The sequence below is a fragment of the Rhinolophus hipposideros genome (assembly GCF_964194185.1).
Source record: "Rhinolophus hipposideros genome assembly, chromosome: 16".
In the NCBI taxonomy this organism is placed as follows: domain Eukaryota; kingdom Metazoa; phylum Chordata; class Mammalia; order Chiroptera; family Rhinolophidae; genus Rhinolophus; species Rhinolophus hipposideros.
The window spans coordinates 48,603,716-48,623,283 of record NC_138062.1 but is presented as its reverse complement, the minus strand read 5'-3'; the positions used below and the strand labels follow the sequence as shown (position 1 = coordinate 48,623,283).

Sequence of the window (19,568 nt, the reverse complement as noted above, 5' to 3'; positions counted from 1 at the left end):
CAGAAGGCTTCACTGATGAGCACAGAGGGCGTTGGGGTGGGGCTAGGGGTGGTGAGTTGGGATGAATTCGAATTGACTGCTGCGGAGAACCCATGACATCACTTTAATTGAATTCTCTAGGGACTTCTTTTCTTTTCTTTTTCTTTTCCATTAATTTATTGTTCTCATTTATTAAGCAGAAACCCTCTGGCCATGAGTGTGAATTGTTTCTCTTCAGGTTCTCAAACACAGATTAAATAGCCAAGGGGAGACTTGTGCAATTGTGTGGATAGTTTCCTGCTTTAGGCCACTGACTCACATCAGATAAATATGGGTTCAAAGCCTGACCCTGCCACTTCCTGGCTGTGTAACCCTGAAGCAGTAAATTGACCTCTCTGAGTCCCTGTCTGCAAATGAGGAAGCTGATAGTAATAGCATCTGCCTCATGGTGTGGTGCAAATAAACTTATTGGCACTTAGTAAATGCTTGATAGATGCTAGGTAATATTGTTTTACCACTCAGAGTCCTGTAGGTGTTTGAGCCAACCAACTATTTCATTTACCTGACCCCATGTTTCGAGAACTCATCCAGTCATTCATGCAAACAACACTTATTGTGCGCTTTCTGTGTTCCAGGCTCTGGGAATTCAAGCACAGAGCAAGCAAGATAAGGTCCTCCACCATCCTGGTGTTGATGTCACAGTGGAGTGAAAATAATTCACAAGAATATGAGTGAATGAGTCACAGGGTTACACATTTGTATTGGTGTCTTAAAGGAAATAAAAAGCATGCTGTGGTTTTAAAATAGTATGTCCTAGGCATTGAACTAGAGACCGGAATTGTCATGCTGGTCCTGCTCCCCACATAAGAACACAGGATATGGTGAGGCCAAAAAGGAACACCCACGGAGCCATAGATGGGGAGTCATACCACTATAGTCTCGCTGGCAGCTGGGTTGGAGACACAGGAAGCAGGAGCCACACGATCCGCAATCCGCCACCCGCTTCTCTGCCAACCAACCCACCCCTTGCTAACTGCAATCTGCGCTTCTCTCCTCTCCCAACCAACCAACCAATCCTCTAGTGTAGCCACAGCAGTTGTATTAGTGGCTAATGGCTAACCAGTAACAGCTGACGGCCATCTAATAACCGGCCAGCACCTCTCCACAGGAGGCTGAGAGCCTGGAAACTGCTCTCTGGGGCTCTGTCCCCACAGGGATGCCCCAAAAGAAGCATTTTCTTATGATTAAAGGCATCCAAAGAGGAAATGACACACCCAGGGAGGAAGGGAGTCTTCAAACAGAGGTTTGCTCCTTCCCCCTTTTCTCCATAGCCTCGCCATTGGGCCATTTATCCAGTTCTATGCTTTGGGCCAACTCATTATCAAAGGGCCTTGTAGTTTCTCATCGATGTAACTAATGGATATTTTAACCTTAGTAAATAGTCCACACGATTAACAAGTAAACGAGATTATTCCAGATGACAGTAAGACCTACAAGGGAAATAAATGGAGTAATGAGATGGAAATTAACTGTGCTGGGGTGCTACTTGCATGGTGAAGGAAGAGCCTCTATGAGGAGGTGACATTTCAGTGGAGCCCTGAACGATGAGACACAGTCACAAAAGATCTGGGAGAAGAGCATCCCCGCAGAGAGAACAGCACATGCAAAGGCCCTGAGGAGAGGTAAGACTAGGTATAGTAGCAGATCAGAATGGAGGCCAGGGTGAGTGAGTGAAGTGAGGGAGGGAGATCAGTTGGACAGAAGGTTCAAGGGGTCAGCAGGGGCTTGGTGGAGCACAGTCCCATTGGCTATGAAAGGAGAACTACCTTTGTAGCAGGATATTGCCTTGAGATATGACCTGAGGTTCCACTCCTTCTTGCACCTCCTTGCACTTCTCACCACTAAGCAATTATTGCTGACACGCATGGCCGCAAGGGGGGGAGAGAGCTCGTGCAAGGAGCACAGATACTAGAGGGCTTGCCTTTTAGTTCTAAGATATACTCTTAAAACTCCTTGCAGAAATAAAGGCATCAAAGACAGCAGGCATGAAAAGCCAGGAATTCTGAGAGAAAAAGCAATAATGGCCACATTTATTGAGCATCCACATGTCCTTGAGACAACCCTGAGCTGCATACCGCTGGTGTCTCTATTGCATAGTTGAGGTAACCAGGGCACAGAGAAGGGAACTGACTTGCCTAAGTTACTGAATCTTAAACCCAAGCAGCTTGACTCAAAAGCCGATACTCTTGGGGACGATTTTTGTTTCCAATAGTCTGGCTTTGAATTTCAGGAGTTATGGGATGGCCCTGTGCCCACCCCACCCCAAAATGGGCCAAGGGTGGCCTGTGGGGGGAATGAAGAAGGAACCGGAAGGTGAATGGGCAGGGATGAGCCCTTCTTGCCCCACACTCTTGTGAGAGCGCCTAGAACACAGTGGGGGCTCAGGCTGCCTGGGCAGCATCAAGGGGCTCCAAAAATGGAAGTGAGGGGCTTTCCTGAAGGCCGGGCAAGAGAGTCACCAGAGGGATGGAGCGACTGAGCAGGGCACACACAGTGATGGGAATGTTGACACCAGTGGGGAGGAGAACTTAAGAGTCCTGGAAAGGATGCCAGGGTGTGTGGACTGCTGGCTTACTCCCCTGTGCTCTGGGCTGGCCAGGGACCTCTGTTTGGGGAGGCACCTGCAGCTCAGAGAAATGAATTTGCTTCTATGGGTTCTCCTGCGTGACTCAGAGCCTCAACCGTGCCCCTTAAGTCCTGACTTTAACGCTTGTCCCGCTCCTGCTCAAACACCTCCCATAGCTCCCTCTGGCCTACAGGGTAAAATCCATGCTTGGGCACTGAACCCAAGATCGGGGTGAGGCTCTGTGGTCACCTGGAGAGGCAGTGGAGGTCTGGGCTCAGAAACACCAAATCCCTCCACCCAGCCAGGCCCCAAGCGCGCCCTGCTGGCTCTCGGGGAAGCTGGGACAGAGGTGATAGCACTTTTTTTTTTCCTGAGAAGCTAAAATCGGAGGTACGTAGGGTCAGGGTAGACCTCAGGCCAGGTGGTGGAGGGTCACTGAGGCCCGGCGCCCAGCGGCTCCACCCGCAGCCAAAGCCCGCCCTCCGCCCGCAGGATCAGCTCCGGCTTCCTGCGCGGCTCCGCCTCGTCCGGCAGGACGCGGAAGCGCAGCAGGGTGAGCGCCAGGACCACCTTCATCTCGGTCATGGCGAAGGTCTGCCCGATGCAGTTCCTGCGGGCGTGAGGGCGGAGGGGCTCAGATTGCGGCCGGGACCTGACCCGGGAGCCCATCCCAGCCCGCAGGGGTAGCGAAGGGGGCTAACGGTGCCGGGGACCCCCATGGAGGCTGGCATATCCCCTGGTTCCAGCCCCCAACTCAGACCAGCAGACGGGAGAGAGGGTTCTGAGCACGTGGGGGGGACCCCTTCTTGGACCTACCCAACCCCCATTCCCCAGACCCTTACCCATAATCTCTGGGGGAGGGGAGGAAAGGAGAGCCCAAACTCTGACCCTCTTCAATTCCCTTCTTCCTCCGTGTGTCCCCCTGCCTGACTCAGGTGCCCACCGTTCTCACCTGGGTCCCGCTGAGAAGGGAATAAAAGCCAGAGGTGACCGCTTCTTGACGTTTTCTGGTTCGAAGCGAAAGGGGTCATAGACCTGGGGGCGAGAGGCCAACAAAGGGCTGCTGGGTGGGGTCTCCCAGGTCAGCTCGCCTAGGACAGGCAGAAGTGTGTATGATGGGGGGGGGCGTCAGAACCCTGTGCCCTCCCTGAGGTCCCCCCAGGGGAGTAGACGAGGAGGAGGAGGGGAGGAGGAAGCACCTCAGGGTCTGGCCACACGAGTGGGTTGTGGTGGGTCCCAAAAATACTGATAAGGCAGATAACACCTGTGAAAGAGGAGGGCTCAGTGAGGAACAGAGCCCTGATGGGCCCCTTTTCCTGCCCGGGTGACTCCTGCCCCTGTCATTGCCAGCACCTTTGGGGATGACCCGGCCATCAGGGAGCTTAATATCCTCGGTACAGCAGCGTGAGATGACCGTCACCGGGGGGTGCAAGCGCATACTCTCCTTGATGCACATGGTCATGAAGGGCAACTGGGTCAGGTCGTCCCTAAGGAACACCCCCCCAACGGTTATCCAGGGAGCAAAAACAGATACCCCCACCCCCAGCCCTCCTGCTGCCCCATGAGATGCTCTCTCTATATAACAATAAATTCCAGGTGGATCAAAATCTCCAAACTCATTAAGTTGTATACATCAAACACATACAACTTTTGTAGGTCAGTCATATCTCAATGAAGTGTTTTAAAAGAAGAAAGAAAAGCAGTGCTGCAGAAGTACCAGAAAAAAATTTAACCAGGTATTTTCAGAAGATTTTCTGAGCAAAACAATACACAAAAGCCACCATAAAGAAAAAATAAACATGTGAGACTGCATCAAACTAAAAAGTTTTTTCATACAAAGGAAGCCATCAATAAAACAAAAGGCAGCCTACTGCATGGGAGAAGATATTCACCAATGATACATCCGAAAAGGGGGTAATCTCCAAAATTTATAAAAAAACTCGTACAACTCAATACCAAGAAACCAAATAACTATTAAAAAATGGGCAGAGGACATGAAGAGACATTTCTCTAAAGAGGAAGTACAGATGGCCAACAGACATATGAATAAATGCTCAATGTCACGAATCATTAGAGAAATGCAAATAAAAACCACAATGAGATAATACCTCATTCCTGTCAGAATGGCTATCATCAACAAACAACAAGTGTTGGCGAGGATGTGGAGAAAAGGGTACGCTTGTGCACTGTTGGTGGGATTGCAGTCACTATGGAAAACAGTATGGAAGTACCTCAAAAAGTTGAAAATGGAACTACCTTAACCCAGCAATTCCACTCCTGGGTATCTATACAAAGAAGTCCAAAACACTAATTCAAAAAAATGCATGCACCCCTATGTTCACAATAGCCAAGATACCGAAACAACTGAAATGCCCATCGATAGACCATTAGATAAAGAAACGTGTACATTTATACAATGGCTATAAAAAGGAATGAAATCTTGACCATTTGCAACATGGATGAACCTTGAGAATATTATGCTAACTGAAATAAGTCAGACTGAGAAAGACAAATACCATATGATTGCACTTATATGTGGAATCTAAAGAACAATAAATGAGCAAACAAAACAGAAATAGACTCAGAGATATAGAAAAGAAAACCTGTTGGTTTCTAGATGGGAAGGAGGAGGGGATGGGGGAGAAGGTGAAGGGAGTAGAATGAGCAAATTAGTAGTCACAATATAGTCATGGGGATCTGAAATACAGAATGGGGAATATAATCAACAATGTTGTAAAGATGTAAGGAGCCAGACGGGCACTGGACTTATCAGGGGGTCACTTCATAGACGGTGTAGATGCCTGCACACTGTGCTGTACACCTGAAGCTGAAGTAGAATAATATTGTATGTCAACTATAAGGAGAAAAATACACATATATATGTATATATATACATATATATCACGGGAGATGGGGTATAGCATAAGGAAGATAGTCAATGGTATCGTAAGTATATAAGATGTCAGACGGGTAGCAGCTTGTGGGGAGGGATATTATCACTTTGTGAGGGCTGTAAATGTCTAACTATTATGTTACTTCGTACACCTGAAACTAATAAAATTTTTAAAAAGCGCACCATAACAAGGTTTACAAATTTGCATAAAAAATAAAATACTTTTTATGTCAGGAGAGCAAAATCAAAAGGCAAATGAGTAAGAAAGAAAAGAAACAGGTCCAACGGTTTACTCTTATTTATCACGGTACTAGAGATACTAGCTAATGCAATTAGACAAGAGGAGGAAATAGTAATGCAATCTGAAATGTGGGGGTAAGTGTGCCATTTTTGGCAAATAGTGATTTTATCCTTAGAAAATGCAAGAGAATTCACTGGGAAACTTGTATAAAAGCTTGTATAAATAAATATCCAGTAAGGGGGCTGAATTCTTTTTCTTTAATCCCCTTCTTTTTGGGTGGTGATTTACATTCTTAATAGCTGATAGAGTCAACTAGTTCAAAACCGGAAAACTACAAAACACACCAACCCTGAAAGGACACAGGAAATCACTGATGGAAGTTACTCCTAGGGTGGGGATTAAGAAGGAAGTTCATTTCTATCATAAACCATTTTGTACTCCTTTCTTTTTAACTAAGTGTATAATTCTGTTTGAAGACTTCGTTGAAAACATATAACACTGTTTCTCCACCTCACAAGACTGCTGTGCTAGGCAAATGCTTTGGGTGGAGAACATTACCTCCAAAATGCCTGTCCAGCCTAATGCCTCCTCACCATCCCCCAGCCCCTGGAATGGCTCCGGCCTCAGAAACCCCTCCCTGGGCCCCCATTCTCCAGGGTGTCCCCGACACTAGCCCTAGAGCTCTGGTACCCAGATCTCATCTGTCCTCCTGCTCAAATACGTCCAGTGGTTCTTCATTGTCCTTGGGTTAAAATGGAAACCATTAGCGTTGCTTGCAAAGTCTTCCACCTCTCTCTCTCTCTCTTTCTCTCTCTCTCTCTCTCTCTTTCTCTCTCTCTCTCTCTCTCTCTCTCTCTTTCCCTCTCGCTCTCTCTCCCCCCCCTTTCCCTCTCCTCCCTCTCTCCTTCCCCCACCTCCTTTCTCTCTCCCTCCCTCTCATTCTCTTCCTCTCTCCCTCCCACTCTCTTTCCCTCTCCTCCTTCTCCCTCTGCTCTTCTACATTCACTTTACCCAGGTGTCTTCTTGACCTAATTGCACCCCAAATACATGCAAATATCTACTGATCAGCATTCAGAGTCTCAGCTGAGACACTCTCTCCACCCTCAGCTTTGCCTGTCTTACTGTCAGCCCCAGTCCTGCTCATGCGGACTGGAGTGCCCTGACCTGCTGGGAGCTGCTGGAAGGCAAAGGCTGAGCCTGGATCGTTCCCAGGTCTCCAGGACACAGAGTGGGGCTGGAAAGAATGGGACACAGCACAGAACTGGGGGTGAGAAGGTCATGTGGCGGTGTTTGCTGAATAGGGACTGAATAGATGACGAAGCAGGTGTTCCTGGACAAGAGTTGAGTGACTTCAATCCCTAAGTGTCCTCCGTGAATCCTGGACTAAACAACGTGGGAAGAATTAGGAGGCAGGAGATGAGTAAACGTGCAAGGAGCAAAGATGTTTGAAAAATGTGATTTCACAAGGAAATGGAAGGGAATGGAGGGAAAGTCCACTTACGGAATATGTGCTAAGTGGCCTCATCTGCCCTCACACATTGTCACTGCTTCTCACAGCAGCTCAGATCTTTCTGTCCCCAAAGCCTGTAACATTTCCCCTGCTATCCAGGCTGTATAGCAGACCCTGCATCTGGGCTCTGCTCCCATTCCCACTAAATGGTATGACAGGATGACAGAATCAACAAAAAAAGATCTTCCCTCTTCTTCACATTGGGAGCAGAGCCAATGAGAGGGGTTCAGGAGAGGCCATGAGAACCTGCACTCACCATTCAATCTCTTTAGGCTCACGGTCCCTCAGGAGCTCCTGCACCTCCTGCCGGCAGCGCTCCTGGTACTCTGGGTGTTTCGCGAGGTTGTACAGGACCCAGGAGAGGCCGCTGGCCGTGGTGTCATGGCCTGAAAGGCAGCCAGACAGGGTGGGGTTTCTGGGCTGCTTCAGCACCGCAGGGTGGACAGCACCCTTACACTAAGCCCCTCAAGGAAGGTGGGGAGGAGGAGGCAGGATGGGGTGGTACAGGAGTCACCCACCAAGTCCCTGGGAGGGAGAGACCCCTGCCTCCTCTGTAGTCTCACACTGGGAGCCTCACCCTCAAACATGAAGGTGTCAGCTTCAGCTCGAATGTCCTCGTCGGATAATGCCTTGCCATTTTCATCCTGGAGATAAAGCATGACTGTAAATCATACCAGCTCTGAGTGCCCCTGAGACAGTCTCCATCATCCATCCAGGCACCCACGTCCACCCTGCCCTCCTAGACCTCCCTTGCTCACTATCGCCGGAGGCCTCAACCCACAAGCCTCCTCCTTGGTCTCCCTGCCTCCTGGTGGGAGGAATCAATGACCCATGAGTATTTTCATGTTTCTATGTGATGAGGGCTTTCTGAGAAAAAAGTTAATGGCAACTTGGGTTCCAGGATGATTGAATGGCATCCTGCCTTGGGAGTTAGAAACTGAGCATTGCTCCAGAGCAAGTTGTTCACATTCTAGGACAGTAAATCCAGAGATTCTTTATCTTCCTGGAGATAAGGAATGGGTTTTAAACCTAGAGACGTTGCCTTCTCACTGAAGAGAATTTGTTTATGCCCCCGAACAATAACAATCTCTCTCGCTCTCTCCCTCCCCCCTCCCCCTCCCGTCGGGAAGAAGGGGCAGATGTGTCAGCTCTCATATAAGTGCCAAGATTCAAAATGTGGAGGTACCGCCCCTGTGATGCAAACACGATTGCATGTACAGGTAAAACCATCATGTAGCCCTTGGAAGAATTTGGGAATGGGGAGCTAGAGCTACCGTTCTATTCTGGCTACTGCTGCTGCTGTGAGTAACAAATGGGCTGCTCTGATCCATAGTTCTGGGTGTGTGTGTGTGTGTGTGTGTGTGTGTGTGTGTGTGTTAAACTAACTTACTAACTTGGAGGTAGAGTAAAATCTCAGACTTAGCAGTCCCCTACAGACTGCAATGCACAGTCATCTCTAAAACTTATCCCTGACCTTTCTCTCCCTTCCCCAAGCACCCTCCATGGCTCCCCAGTGCCCTCTGCATCAAGCCCAAGTTCTCCGATCTGACATTTGAAATCAAGGTCCTTTTTACCACGTGCATTCAGATCCCAGAGAAGCCCACCTTGGACATCAGGAGCACATCAATGAAGTCCAAAGTCTTGGTCTTAGCCTTGGCCTTGAGGAAGTCATCAACACCCTGACCAGAGAGGGTGCGGCGCCGCTCCTGGATGACGGCATCTGTGAAGTCATGCACCAGGCGGCAGGCCTGGCGGAAGCGCCGTCCATCAGGGCTGAGGTGGTACAGGAAGTCCACATGCAGGAAGAGCTGATTATGCCGTTTTGTCACAAGGGTACTGAGCTCCAAGATGGCGGCAATATATTCACTGGGCTTTCTGAAGGATGAGGGCAGGAAGGGAGGCAACAACTTAGCTCACCTGAAGACCAAGGAGCACCTTCCCCCAGAAGCCAGCAGCTGCCTCCCCTTAGGAAACTGAGTATCCAGGAACAAATGACCCCACAGATACATGGTGGGTTTGATGCAGGAGATATGACTTTCCAGACTTTCTTCTCTCCCTGCTCCTATCTCTATGCGTCCATGCCCCAGGCACCCTGAGCACAGCTTAAATATCATGCTTCTCACCTCTCTCTCCAACCCAGTGCCTGCCCCTTCTTCCCAAAACTGTCCTCACAGCTCAGACTTCATCCTCTCCCAACTGGTGAATGGGCCCAGACCCCTCCCTAGTCTCCAATGTCAACACTGTCCAGAATCTACACAATAGTTGGTCTTCTTTAGAGTCAGATGTCCAAGAAAGCTCGGCTTTGGCCACAATCCTCATCTGCTCAAACACCTTCCATAGCTCTCTGGAAACCTCAGGATAAAGTTCATACCCCTTTTCCTGGCCTTTGAATGGCCTCAAGATCCATCCCCTGCCAAGGCCTCCAACCTCATTTCCAAGATGTCTCCTCACGGTTGCACACACTCTGCTCATCCTAGACTCCTGGCCTTTATCAAATATTTCTACCCACCTGAAAAGATGACTCTTTCTCCTTCCTCTTCCTTGTCCTTTAATGTCCATCTCTGACCCACCTCCTCTAGGAAGGCATCTCTGGTTGCCCGGGTCAGTCCTCCCTCCATCTACTCCCTTGGGTCTATGGCTCATGTTCCCGGGCTCTGGGCAGAGACTCACTCCTGGCAATTGCTGTCAAAACTGAAGACGCATTTCTGCAGACTGTCGAGGGTCATGAGGCTGATGTGTTCAAACATGTCCAGACGGGCGCTGCCTTCTGAGGTCAGGCGTTGCCACTTGGCCTGGACAGAAAAGGGGACAAAGCTTGGGGTTCCCTGAGTCCTTCCCCAGCCCCAACTGAACAGACTCCCCAAGACCCAGCCTCTTGGTCCTCTGCCCCAGGCACCCATCCCCAAGGAGGACCAGGCTTAAGTGGGAGTGGAAGCTGTTACTCTAAGGATATGAAGACCCCATGCCTGGCAGTAGGGAGACCTGGGTTCAAGGTCCAGCTCTGTCTCTTATGACCTTGGTCAACTCATTGACTTCCTTTGGGCTCCACCTGTCAAATCTTCAGTAACAGTGAAGATAACCTACTTTGGTGTCCAACAAACCAGATTGGAATCCCAGATCCACTTATTAGCTGACTTGCTAGCTGTGTGAACGTGGGCAAGCCTTCTAAAGTCTGTGCGCCTCAATTTCACCATATGTAATGGGGAAAAATAATCTCTACTTCATAGAGTTATGAAAATTAGATAACATATGTCATGGAATTGGCACATTTCTGGCATATAGTAAGTGCTCAATAAATGTTAGCTTTCACCATTTTCATTGTTATGAATTGATTAGGAAAATGTCCCATGTTGGGAGAAGTAGCCCTCTATGGGCCCTGAGCACCCCTGAACAACCTTGATGCCGAAAATGTAAGATCCTGATATTCTTTACCTGAGCCATCTGTCCGAGTTGTATTTGCAGCAAACAACCTTAAGGGATGGGTTGTCTCTCCTTAGACAAAATATTTGTCTCTCCTTAGACAAATATTAGGCTTGCTTGCAATTGCTATAAAAGTCATACGAGGACTGACAATTAAGTTCGAGAACTCATCCTAGAAAAAGTGCTACCTACCTCATTGCTGAATATCACTGTGGTCACCTTTGAAGTACTCCCCTTGGGAAGCTGTGCATTGATGCCAGCACCTAGTCCACCCTTCACAGCAATTTTGGAACTCTTTTTCTGGAATGCCCGTCAGAGCTGTCATCGTATTACCCTTGATGTCCTGAATATCATCAAAATGTCTTCCTTTCAATATTTCCTTTATCTTCGGGTAAAGAAAGAAGTCATTGGGGGCCACATCAGGTGAGTAGGGAGGGTGTTCCAATACAGTTATTTGTTTACTGGCTAAAAACTTCCTCACAGACAGTGCTGTGTGAGCTGGTGCATTGTCGTGATGCAAGAGCCATGAATTGTTGGCAAAAAGTTCAGGTCGTTTTCCTGCAACATTTTCACGCAGCCTTTTCAGCACTTCCAAATAGTAACCAAATTGGTTAACTGTTTGTCCAGTTGGTACAAATTCATAATGAATAATCCCTCTGATATCAAAAAAGGTTAGCAACATCATTTTGACTCTTGATTTGGACTGATGGAATTTTTTTGGTCATGGAGAAATGGCTGACTTCCATTGTGCACTTTGACTCTTTGTTTCAGGGTCATATTGGTACACCCGTATTTCATCACCAGTGATAACATGGCCCAAATATCATCTTGCTTCTCTAAAAGGTTTTGGTGAACTTTGACTCTCCTTTGCTTTTGCTCATCAGTAAGCTTCTTCAGGACCATTTTTGCACACACCTTTCTCATGCCAAGATTTTTCAGTTAAGATTTTCCTGTTTCTCTTTCGATGTTTACTTGGTCTGCTATGCTTCTCACAGTCAGCCAACAATTTTGACGCACAATTTGATGAATTTTTGAAATGTTTTCATCAGTTCTGCTCATTACTAGCCACACTGACCTCTCTTCATCAGTGACGCATTCTCTCCCCTCAAAAAAACACTTAATCCATCTGTACACTGCCGTTTTCTTCATGGCATTATCCACATAAACTTAGACTAACATGTACCTGATTTCACTTCCCTTTACACAAGTTTAGCAAGAAATTTAATGTTTGTTCATTGCTGTAATTTAAGCTCAGACGTTCTCCTGACGGCACACAAAAACATGCAACAATAATGAACGTCACTCAGCAAGACACTGTCACACGTCGACACGAACCCAACTGTGAGACACTGACATATCAAGGTTATGAAATCTCACCGAGCTGTTTGTACAGTTCTGCCAATTGAAGCACAAGGTGGCAAGTTCACAAACTTAATTGTCAGACCTTGCCGAGTCCCTAAACTTAGTGTTCACCTGCCTTAGTGTTCACCTCACCTGCTACACAAGTAGACATCCATTGAAACCCACCTGTGTCACCCTATGGGATTTGGTGACTTGGAGAAAGAATGCAAACCAGTAAGAAGCACGTGCCATTTGCTGTGCCATGAGTAATAAACTGTCCTTTGTCTCTGATCCAGGAATCTCACGTCTTCTGGCAGAGTTCGTGAAATATAACAAGTTCACTTGTCAGCTTGCAAGTATGGAAAAATCCCAGGCACTTCATAAAACTCTTACTTCCAATCCTTCACTTTCCTGTATGTATCCACACCTTTTACAATGTGATTTTTCACCATCTTCCATTAGGAGGTGGAGCCTATTGCACCACCCTTTGATCCTATGCTGGGCTTTTGACTTGCTTTGGTCAACAGACCATGGTGAGAATGATAAGGTGATGATCCTATGCCTAGATCTCAAGAGGCATTGCAGCTTCCTCTCAATCTCTTGGAAACCTGCTTTTGCCATGTGAAGAGCCTGAGATACCCATGCACGAGAGAGACAGAGAGATAGATGATAGATAGATAGATAGATAGATAGATAGATAGATAGATAGATAGATAGATGGAGATAGATGACAGAGAATCCCATGAAACAAAGTCCAGTTGTCCCAGCTGGGACCATCCTAAGTCATCATGCAGCTAGCCAAACCCCAATCGTGTGAGAGGACTGAGCTCAGATCAGCAAAGCTGCCTACCTGACCCACAGCTGATCACATGAGTGACCCTATCCACATCCAGAAGACCCAGCCAACTGACTCACAGATTTGTTGGCAATAATAAACCTTATTGTTATGAAGTGGTTTGTTACTCATCAATAACTACTGTGCAATATTCATCATTACCATCAACTGTGCGTCAGGATTCCAAGGCTTCTGTGAGGGCAGCATTGAAACTAATGCCTTTGAGCATCTACTATGTGCCAAAGACATGACTCCATTATGTCATCTTGACCACCTGACAAAATTGAGACTGTTTTTCCAATTTACAGCTGAGGAAACTGAGGCTCAGAAAGGAAGAGCAATGATCATAAAGCCACCCAGAAGAGCCAGAATTCAAGATGTCTCTGAGCCCCCATCACCCTGAGGCTCCAGCTGGGCCCCTGGGTCCAAGAGACTCACGTGCATGACATTCACACTGTCATTGAAAATCTTCAAATAGGGCTTCAGGATGTTAAAGTGGAAGGCAGGTGTGAGCATTCGACGATGGCTGCTCCACTTGTCACCAGCACTCAGCAGAAGCCCATCCCCTAGTAGAGGCAGCCACAGGGAGTGGGTAAGGGCAGCGCCTTCTCCTGGCCCCTCAATGGTGTTCCCAACCCCCTTCACCCACAGTTACTCACCCAGCCAAGGCTTCAGGAAGCTGTAGAAGACACTGTCCTTGGGCGCAATGGTGGCTGAGATGAATGAGGACCATCAGAGGCCATGAAGAGGGGGAGGGGAGGAACTTTTGGTGGGGGAGGAGGCTCCCACCCAGGGGTCTGCATTCCCCCTCCAAGCCCAGCATAGCAGGAATGGGACAAGGACAGAAGAAACAGGGAGGAGGGGGTAAGCGAGGAGGGACTAGACCAGGCTGCAGCAGAGAAGAGCAAAGGCAGAGCCCACAGACATACCCCCACTTACTTAGACACATCCCAACATGGAACAACATGCCCAGCACACCTTGACATGGCTCCTACCTGGTCCAACATGCTGTACACACCCAAGCACAGCCCAGCGCTCTACAAAACATCTTAACAGGGATCCATAAGACCCTGTCTTCCCCAGCACTCTCTGACATCTCCTGGGACATCTGACATGGCCCAACATGTGTTAACATGTCCTGACATGATACAACATGCATGATACACCCTGACATGACACAACATACTCTGACATAGATGCAAACAATCTGACATGACCTCAGTGTGTCCCACAGATGGGCCCCAGACAGGATTTAAATATGGTCCCATTAATATCACAGATATGGACCTGGTGTGACCCAGACATACCCTATGACCTGCCTTGGACACGACTCACATAAGGCATCAGACATTTCTTAGACCCTGGGTCCCAGGTATCAGACAAATCCCAAACATGGCCCAGACATGACCCGCGGGAGAACCAGACAATCTCAGACAAGCACCAGACAGTCCTCAACACATCTCGAATATCCTTGGCCACAGCTCAACCCCAGACATGACTGAGGCCATTTCTATTTGATCGCAGGTGTGAACATATACCAGCTGTAACGAGGACACAGGTGGAAACATAAATGTGACCAGCCATGGCCATACAGAAGGTGTCACACAGACACACCCTAGGAAGAAGCAAACATGACCAGAGGGAGGGCAGGTGGGGGTCCAGATGAGACAGAGATAGCCCCTCTTGTCTGCACCTGGGTCAATCCCACCAGCTGGCGGCAGCACAGAGACCTCAGCAACAGGCAAGCTGTGGCCAGGGGTATGTCTACCTGGAGCAAAGAGCACAGGTTTGATGCAGGTGGGGTGGAAGATGCGAACGACCGCATGCCAGGGCCCCACCCACCAGCAGCACACATCCCCATAGGTGCTCGCCAGGCCCTGTGTATAGAGGAGACCTTCCTCTGAGCTGCGAATCTGGAGAAAAACCAAAAGGACCCAATGCATACTCTTCTAGGTATCCAAAGAGAAGGACCTGCAGGACAGAGACCCAGACCTGAGCCCCATGAATTTTATCCAGCAGATCATCCTCCTCGTGGGGTCCCCCCCACACCCTTGGTACACGACAATCAGAGTGTGTCCTCATTTGGATCCTAAACAGCACATGCACCTGCCTTCTCTCCTATCTCCATTTTCCAGATAAGGAAACTGAGGCTCTAAACAATGAAGTCACTCGCCCCTGGTCTCCCAGATCGTAAGTGGCATGCCTGAGACCAGAGCGCAGGTCTGTCTAGATCCAGAGCCTGAGTTCTTAACCATCAAACTGCTTTGAACTCCAAAACAATAACTCTGAGAACCCTATATCTGCCAAGACGGGGGCAATCAGAGTGGCAGTGACTGAAGGAGGAACTGGGCGAAGACAGGCAAATTAAAGTGAATCCTGCAACTTTTCCTGGAACTGTTGGGAATAAGCTTACTTTTCCATGGGGGCTGAGCTTCTGGGATTCATCTTTACCAGAATGAGAATGAAGAAATCACAGAGGAAAACAGAACTAAGAAACGAAGACAGAGTTCTGAGAACATTGACACCTGGATCCAGCTGTGCCTGAAGGCAATCTCTGTGGAACTGACAGTTGACCGATTCCCTCTCTTTGCTTAGACCACACAAGATTGAGTTTCTACTACTCAGAAATGAAAGAGAACTCGGCAGCCAATGAAAGCCCACAGTCACCCAGAATTTTTGTGTCTGAGCCAAGCTCTCTGTCAAATGCTGCTTGTGACCTGCTCAGCCTGATCTGTATAGGGATGAGTAAGGTAGAGAGGAAAGGAAGGGATACAGGCAGGGGTGGAGTCTCCTTGGGGAAATTCCTGGGGCCTGTAGCAACAGAGCAATGAATGTGAAGTGGACGAGCCACAGGATCGAGTAGAAGGAACCGACCCCCCCAGAGATGGACATCACAGAAATAGCAAGCGCAGGGTCCTCCACCAGCTGCAAACCTTCACTGCTCTGGGCCTGAAGGGGGTGGGTAGGTCTGAGGCCAGGCCTAGTAGAGTGCCTGGGATGCTAGCAATGCCCACTGTATCATTCTACCCTCTGCTTTAAAAACATTTCTGCTCATTGTTCCAGATCCATTTCCAGCATCTCCTCCTCCAGGAAGCTTTTCCGCCCACCCCAGCAGAAACCTTGCTTCTCCTCTGGGCTGCTACAGCCTCCTCTGGACAATTCCTGACCACACCAGGTTGAGGATCTCTCTGTCCAGATCTGTCTCCTCAAGGTTGGGGCTTCCTCCAGAAGAGGACCTTGAATTGAAACCTCTTGGGGCCCCAGTGGTGCCCAGGACACCAGGGCGGGGACAGATGGCATTAGAGGGAAGAGGCAGGTTTGAATGCATAAAGAGAAAGATGACTGAGAGAACAGAGGGGAAGAGGGCTGGGGCAAACTCTGTGTAGGTACCTGAGGCATTGGTGATGGCACGGACCATGTCAGGGTGGCATAGAATGACGAGGGGCATGATGGGACCCTGCCAGGTCATAAATCCCTGGGGGCAGGTGGCCACCAGCTGAGTTACGTCCCTCAAGCCCTGCTCAGAGGGGGTGATCTGCAAGTAAGGCAGGTTGTCACTCCCCAGAAGGAGCCACGCAGCCCCCCCTGCAGCCTCTGCAGTGGGCAGTGTGTGTAGATTCTGCATGGATGGAGGGAATCTGCTTCTTCCTGCTCCTTCCCTCTTGGGGCAGGAGGGTCCTGGAGGCCTCCTCAAGTCCCCAGGTTCACCCCAGTGCACAAGGAGAAGACATACTCTCTGCCCACAGAGAGGCCAACCTTGGCTGGAAGAGATGGAGTTTTCTCACCTTGAGGTGGTTCAGGCATGGAGTGGGGGGGTACATGGGAGATCCCATGAGGTTTATGGGCAGCAGGGTGGCCTCAGGATTTGTCCCAAGATCTTGTCCCACATCCTCTCACATCCTAGCCAGTCCGTACGGCCTTCAGTTCCTTGAATGGTGAAGGGTCTGCAGACCCCAAGGGACAGACGTGAACTCTGCTCATCAATCAGGAAGGCAGCTAACACCTGTGAACCTCTTCTGCTGGCCAGACTAGTGCATTCCATCTATTACCAATCTATCTATCTATCTATCTATCTATCTATCTATCTATCTATCTATCTATCTATCTATCTATCATCCATCTTAGTACATCCTGCCTGTCTATCTACAGAGTGCATCTTTCTCTATCTGTCTATCTATGTCTCCTCAACCTGTGGACACCCCCCAACAATCATGCTATTTACAAATGAAGAAACTGAGGCCACATCCTGCAAAAGGGGAAGGAGGGCAGGTCACCTCCTGGTGAGGTGTCCTCCCCAGTCCCTCAGGATGCCCCATCCAAGCCTGACAAATATCCCAGGTGCTCCAGTGAGGTGAACATAAGTTGTTTTCACCCTTGTGACCTGCTCCCTGCTCCCCAAGGACCCTAAGGTGAGATTGGTCCAAAGAGGGAGAGTAACTCAGCTGCAGTCTGCAGCAAGAGGAACTGGAAGAGAAAGGAGTGACTAAGGCCAGCCCCATGACCAAGCCCTCAGAGGAGGAAACAGAACTGCTGTAACTTGGTAACATTACTGCTGCCTCCAAGGCTGGACACTCATCCCTTCGGCCTTGAGCGACTGAGGCAAGTTCATCACTTAGGTGATCAAACATTTATTAAGTGCCTACTGTATGCCAGCCGCTGGCCTGGGCACTGCAGATAAAATGTCTTCCCAGAGCTACCATCAAGTTGGAGAGCCAGATAAGTAATTGGACAAATTGAATGTGTAATTAAGCATGAGCAGGAACAAGTCAAAGGTCAAGGTCTGGGGTGTGGGCAGGGAATGAAGGCTTCTGAAAGGGGGAGTGGTCAACTTCATCCAAGTTGGGCAATTTGCCCATTGAGACATCTTAGCGGGGAAGAGTAAGAGAAGGGGAAGGAGATCAGGGAAGGAGAGGAGGTGGGGAGCTGTCCCCTGAGGGTGGGGGTGGGGAGATCTTAGCTAATTACTGTGATGAAAGTGCAGCCCAGAGTGAGCAGACATAAGAAAATGGGCCAGACGCAGGGAGCGGACCCTGGACAGCGCCCCTCAGTGGTCTGAAAGCTAGCTGTGGAGAATGGGACCACTAGACAATGCAGCTGTGTGCAGCCCACTCTGGGAGCCCCTCAGAGGTGCACTAAGATGGGGAATACAGGCAGGAAATGGACTCAAAGCAGGCTAGGGGTAGGACAAGGACGTGGAAGGGGCTTGCCACATCAAAGCTGAGGAATGAGTGAGGAAAGAGAGGCTCCTCTTGAACCTTCTCTCTCCTCTGCTGTCCTAGATCCCATTCCTAACCCTTTGGGAGGTCTCATCATGTCTGAGCCCCATTCCTAACCCTTTGGGAGGTCTCATCATGTCTGAGCCCCATTCCTAATCCTTTGGGAGGGCCATCTACCTTGGTATCCCAGACTCGTCCTGCTGCCCATACTCACCAGACCCAGGTGACCCCAAAACCAGTTCCGCTTTGGGGGCTGTGGGAAACATCGGAGGCGGCAGCAGTTGTCATAGAAGGCGTATGTCCAGGCCAGGAAGCGGGCCAGGAGCCAGGAGGCCCCCACCAGTAGCAGCAGCTGCCATGGGGAGACTGCCAGCGGCCCCAGGCCCAGCCAGGACAGGCTCAGCTGCAGCATCCTACAGGGCAGACGGGGTGAGCTCCTGGGCCCAGGACAGGGGCGGGAATAGTGAGCTCAGAGACAGGGACAGCTTACAGGTAGCGGGAGACGGTCAGGTGTGAGGGACAGGGAGGGGCAGGGAGGGCCCAGAGATGGGCAAGTGGGGGCTCAGGAGGGAAGGGAGAACCGGGGAAATACAGAGGAAGAGGGAGAGGGAGAGAGACAGAGAGACAGAGACTGAAAGGGAGAGACAGGGAGAGAGTGACAGAGAGATGGAGAGAAGGAGAGAGAGAGAGACAGAGAGACAGAGACAGATAGAGAGATAGAGAGAGATAAAGATAGAGATAGAGGGAGAGGGAGAGGGAGAGGGAGAGGGAGAGGGAGAGGGAGAGGGAGAGGGAGAGGGAGAGGGAGAGGGAGAGGGAGAGAGAGAGAGAGAGAGAGAGAGAGAGAGAGAGAGAGATGTAAGTTACCCCTTGGTAGCCACTTAACTTCTAGACCAACTCCACTCCCTGGAGACACCTCTGCCTCGGGCAGCTCCTCTCCCACTCTGGGCCAGGACCCCCAGCCCCCTGATCCCCAGGCTGGTACCTTCTGCCAGGAGCAGCTTAGCCCACACAACCTCGTTTGCCCTATTCCTGGGAAGTCTTTGGCCCTGGTTTATGAACTAGGGGCGGTTGGGAGGGGCCAGCTGAGTCAGCCAATCCCAGAACATCTGCTTACCTCCACCCTACCTGGCACTGGCCCAAATAGAGGGTGGGGGAGGGGCTACAGTATTGTCAAGAGAGGCCTAGAGCTAGCTCCAGGCCACACAGTGTGAATACTGGATCCTCAGGACTCAGCACCTCCCATGTGGGGAAGGGGGCAAGTTGGGGGGCAGGCAAAGGTGACTCAGGACCCTCAGATTTACTGTTTCCTCTACCCTGCCAATGCCAGGGTGTGGTAGGTAAAAGCTTGAACTTGATTGTTGCCAGATGAACCTTGTCCCAAACACTTTTCAGTCTCATTTCCACTCTGGGCCCAGAATCCTCTCAGAATCACAAAATTCAGAGACAAAAGCCTTTGGCCTCCTGGCAGGAGTTCAAGTCCTGCTTCCAGGCAGCCCAGGGCCTG

The 19,568-nt window shown here is 49.6% G+C and overlaps 1 protein-coding gene across 10 annotated transcripts; it reads right to left on the bottom strand.

Annotated features, from left to right (window-relative positions):
* Positions 1–712: 712 nt before the first annotated feature.
* Positions 713–19,093, bottom strand: LOC308509249 (cytochrome P450 4F3). 10 transcript variants are annotated; one of them, XM_081077057.1, is made up of 13 exons: positions 19,047–19,091; positions 18,276–18,692; positions 16,236–16,380; positions 13,505–13,558; positions 13,284–13,411; positions 9,920–10,041; positions 8,854–9,124; positions 7,827–7,893; positions 7,506–7,635; positions 3,959–4,092; positions 3,805–3,869; positions 3,558–3,640; positions 713–3,215 (listed from the first exon to the last, which is right to left on the bottom strand). In XM_081077057.1, exons 2-13 carry the CDS (start codon positions 18,471–18,473, stop codon positions 3,038–3,040), a joined length of 1,575 nt encoding a protein of 524 aa, XP_080933183.1. In that variant the 5' UTR covers positions 18,474–18,692; positions 19,047–19,091; the 3' UTR covers positions 713–3,037. The 10 variants fall into 10 exon arrangements, with proteins under 10 accessions (XP_080933183.1, XP_080933188.1, XP_080933185.1 ...); XM_081077062.1 differs by lacking the exon at positions 16,236–16,380 and adding an exon at positions 14,614–14,758 and having other exon boundaries at positions 719–3,215; positions 19,047–19,093; XM_081077059.1 differs by having other exon boundaries at positions 719–3,215; positions 18,276–18,622; positions 19,047–19,089.
* Between the last annotated feature and the right edge of the window lie 475 nt (positions 19,094–19,568).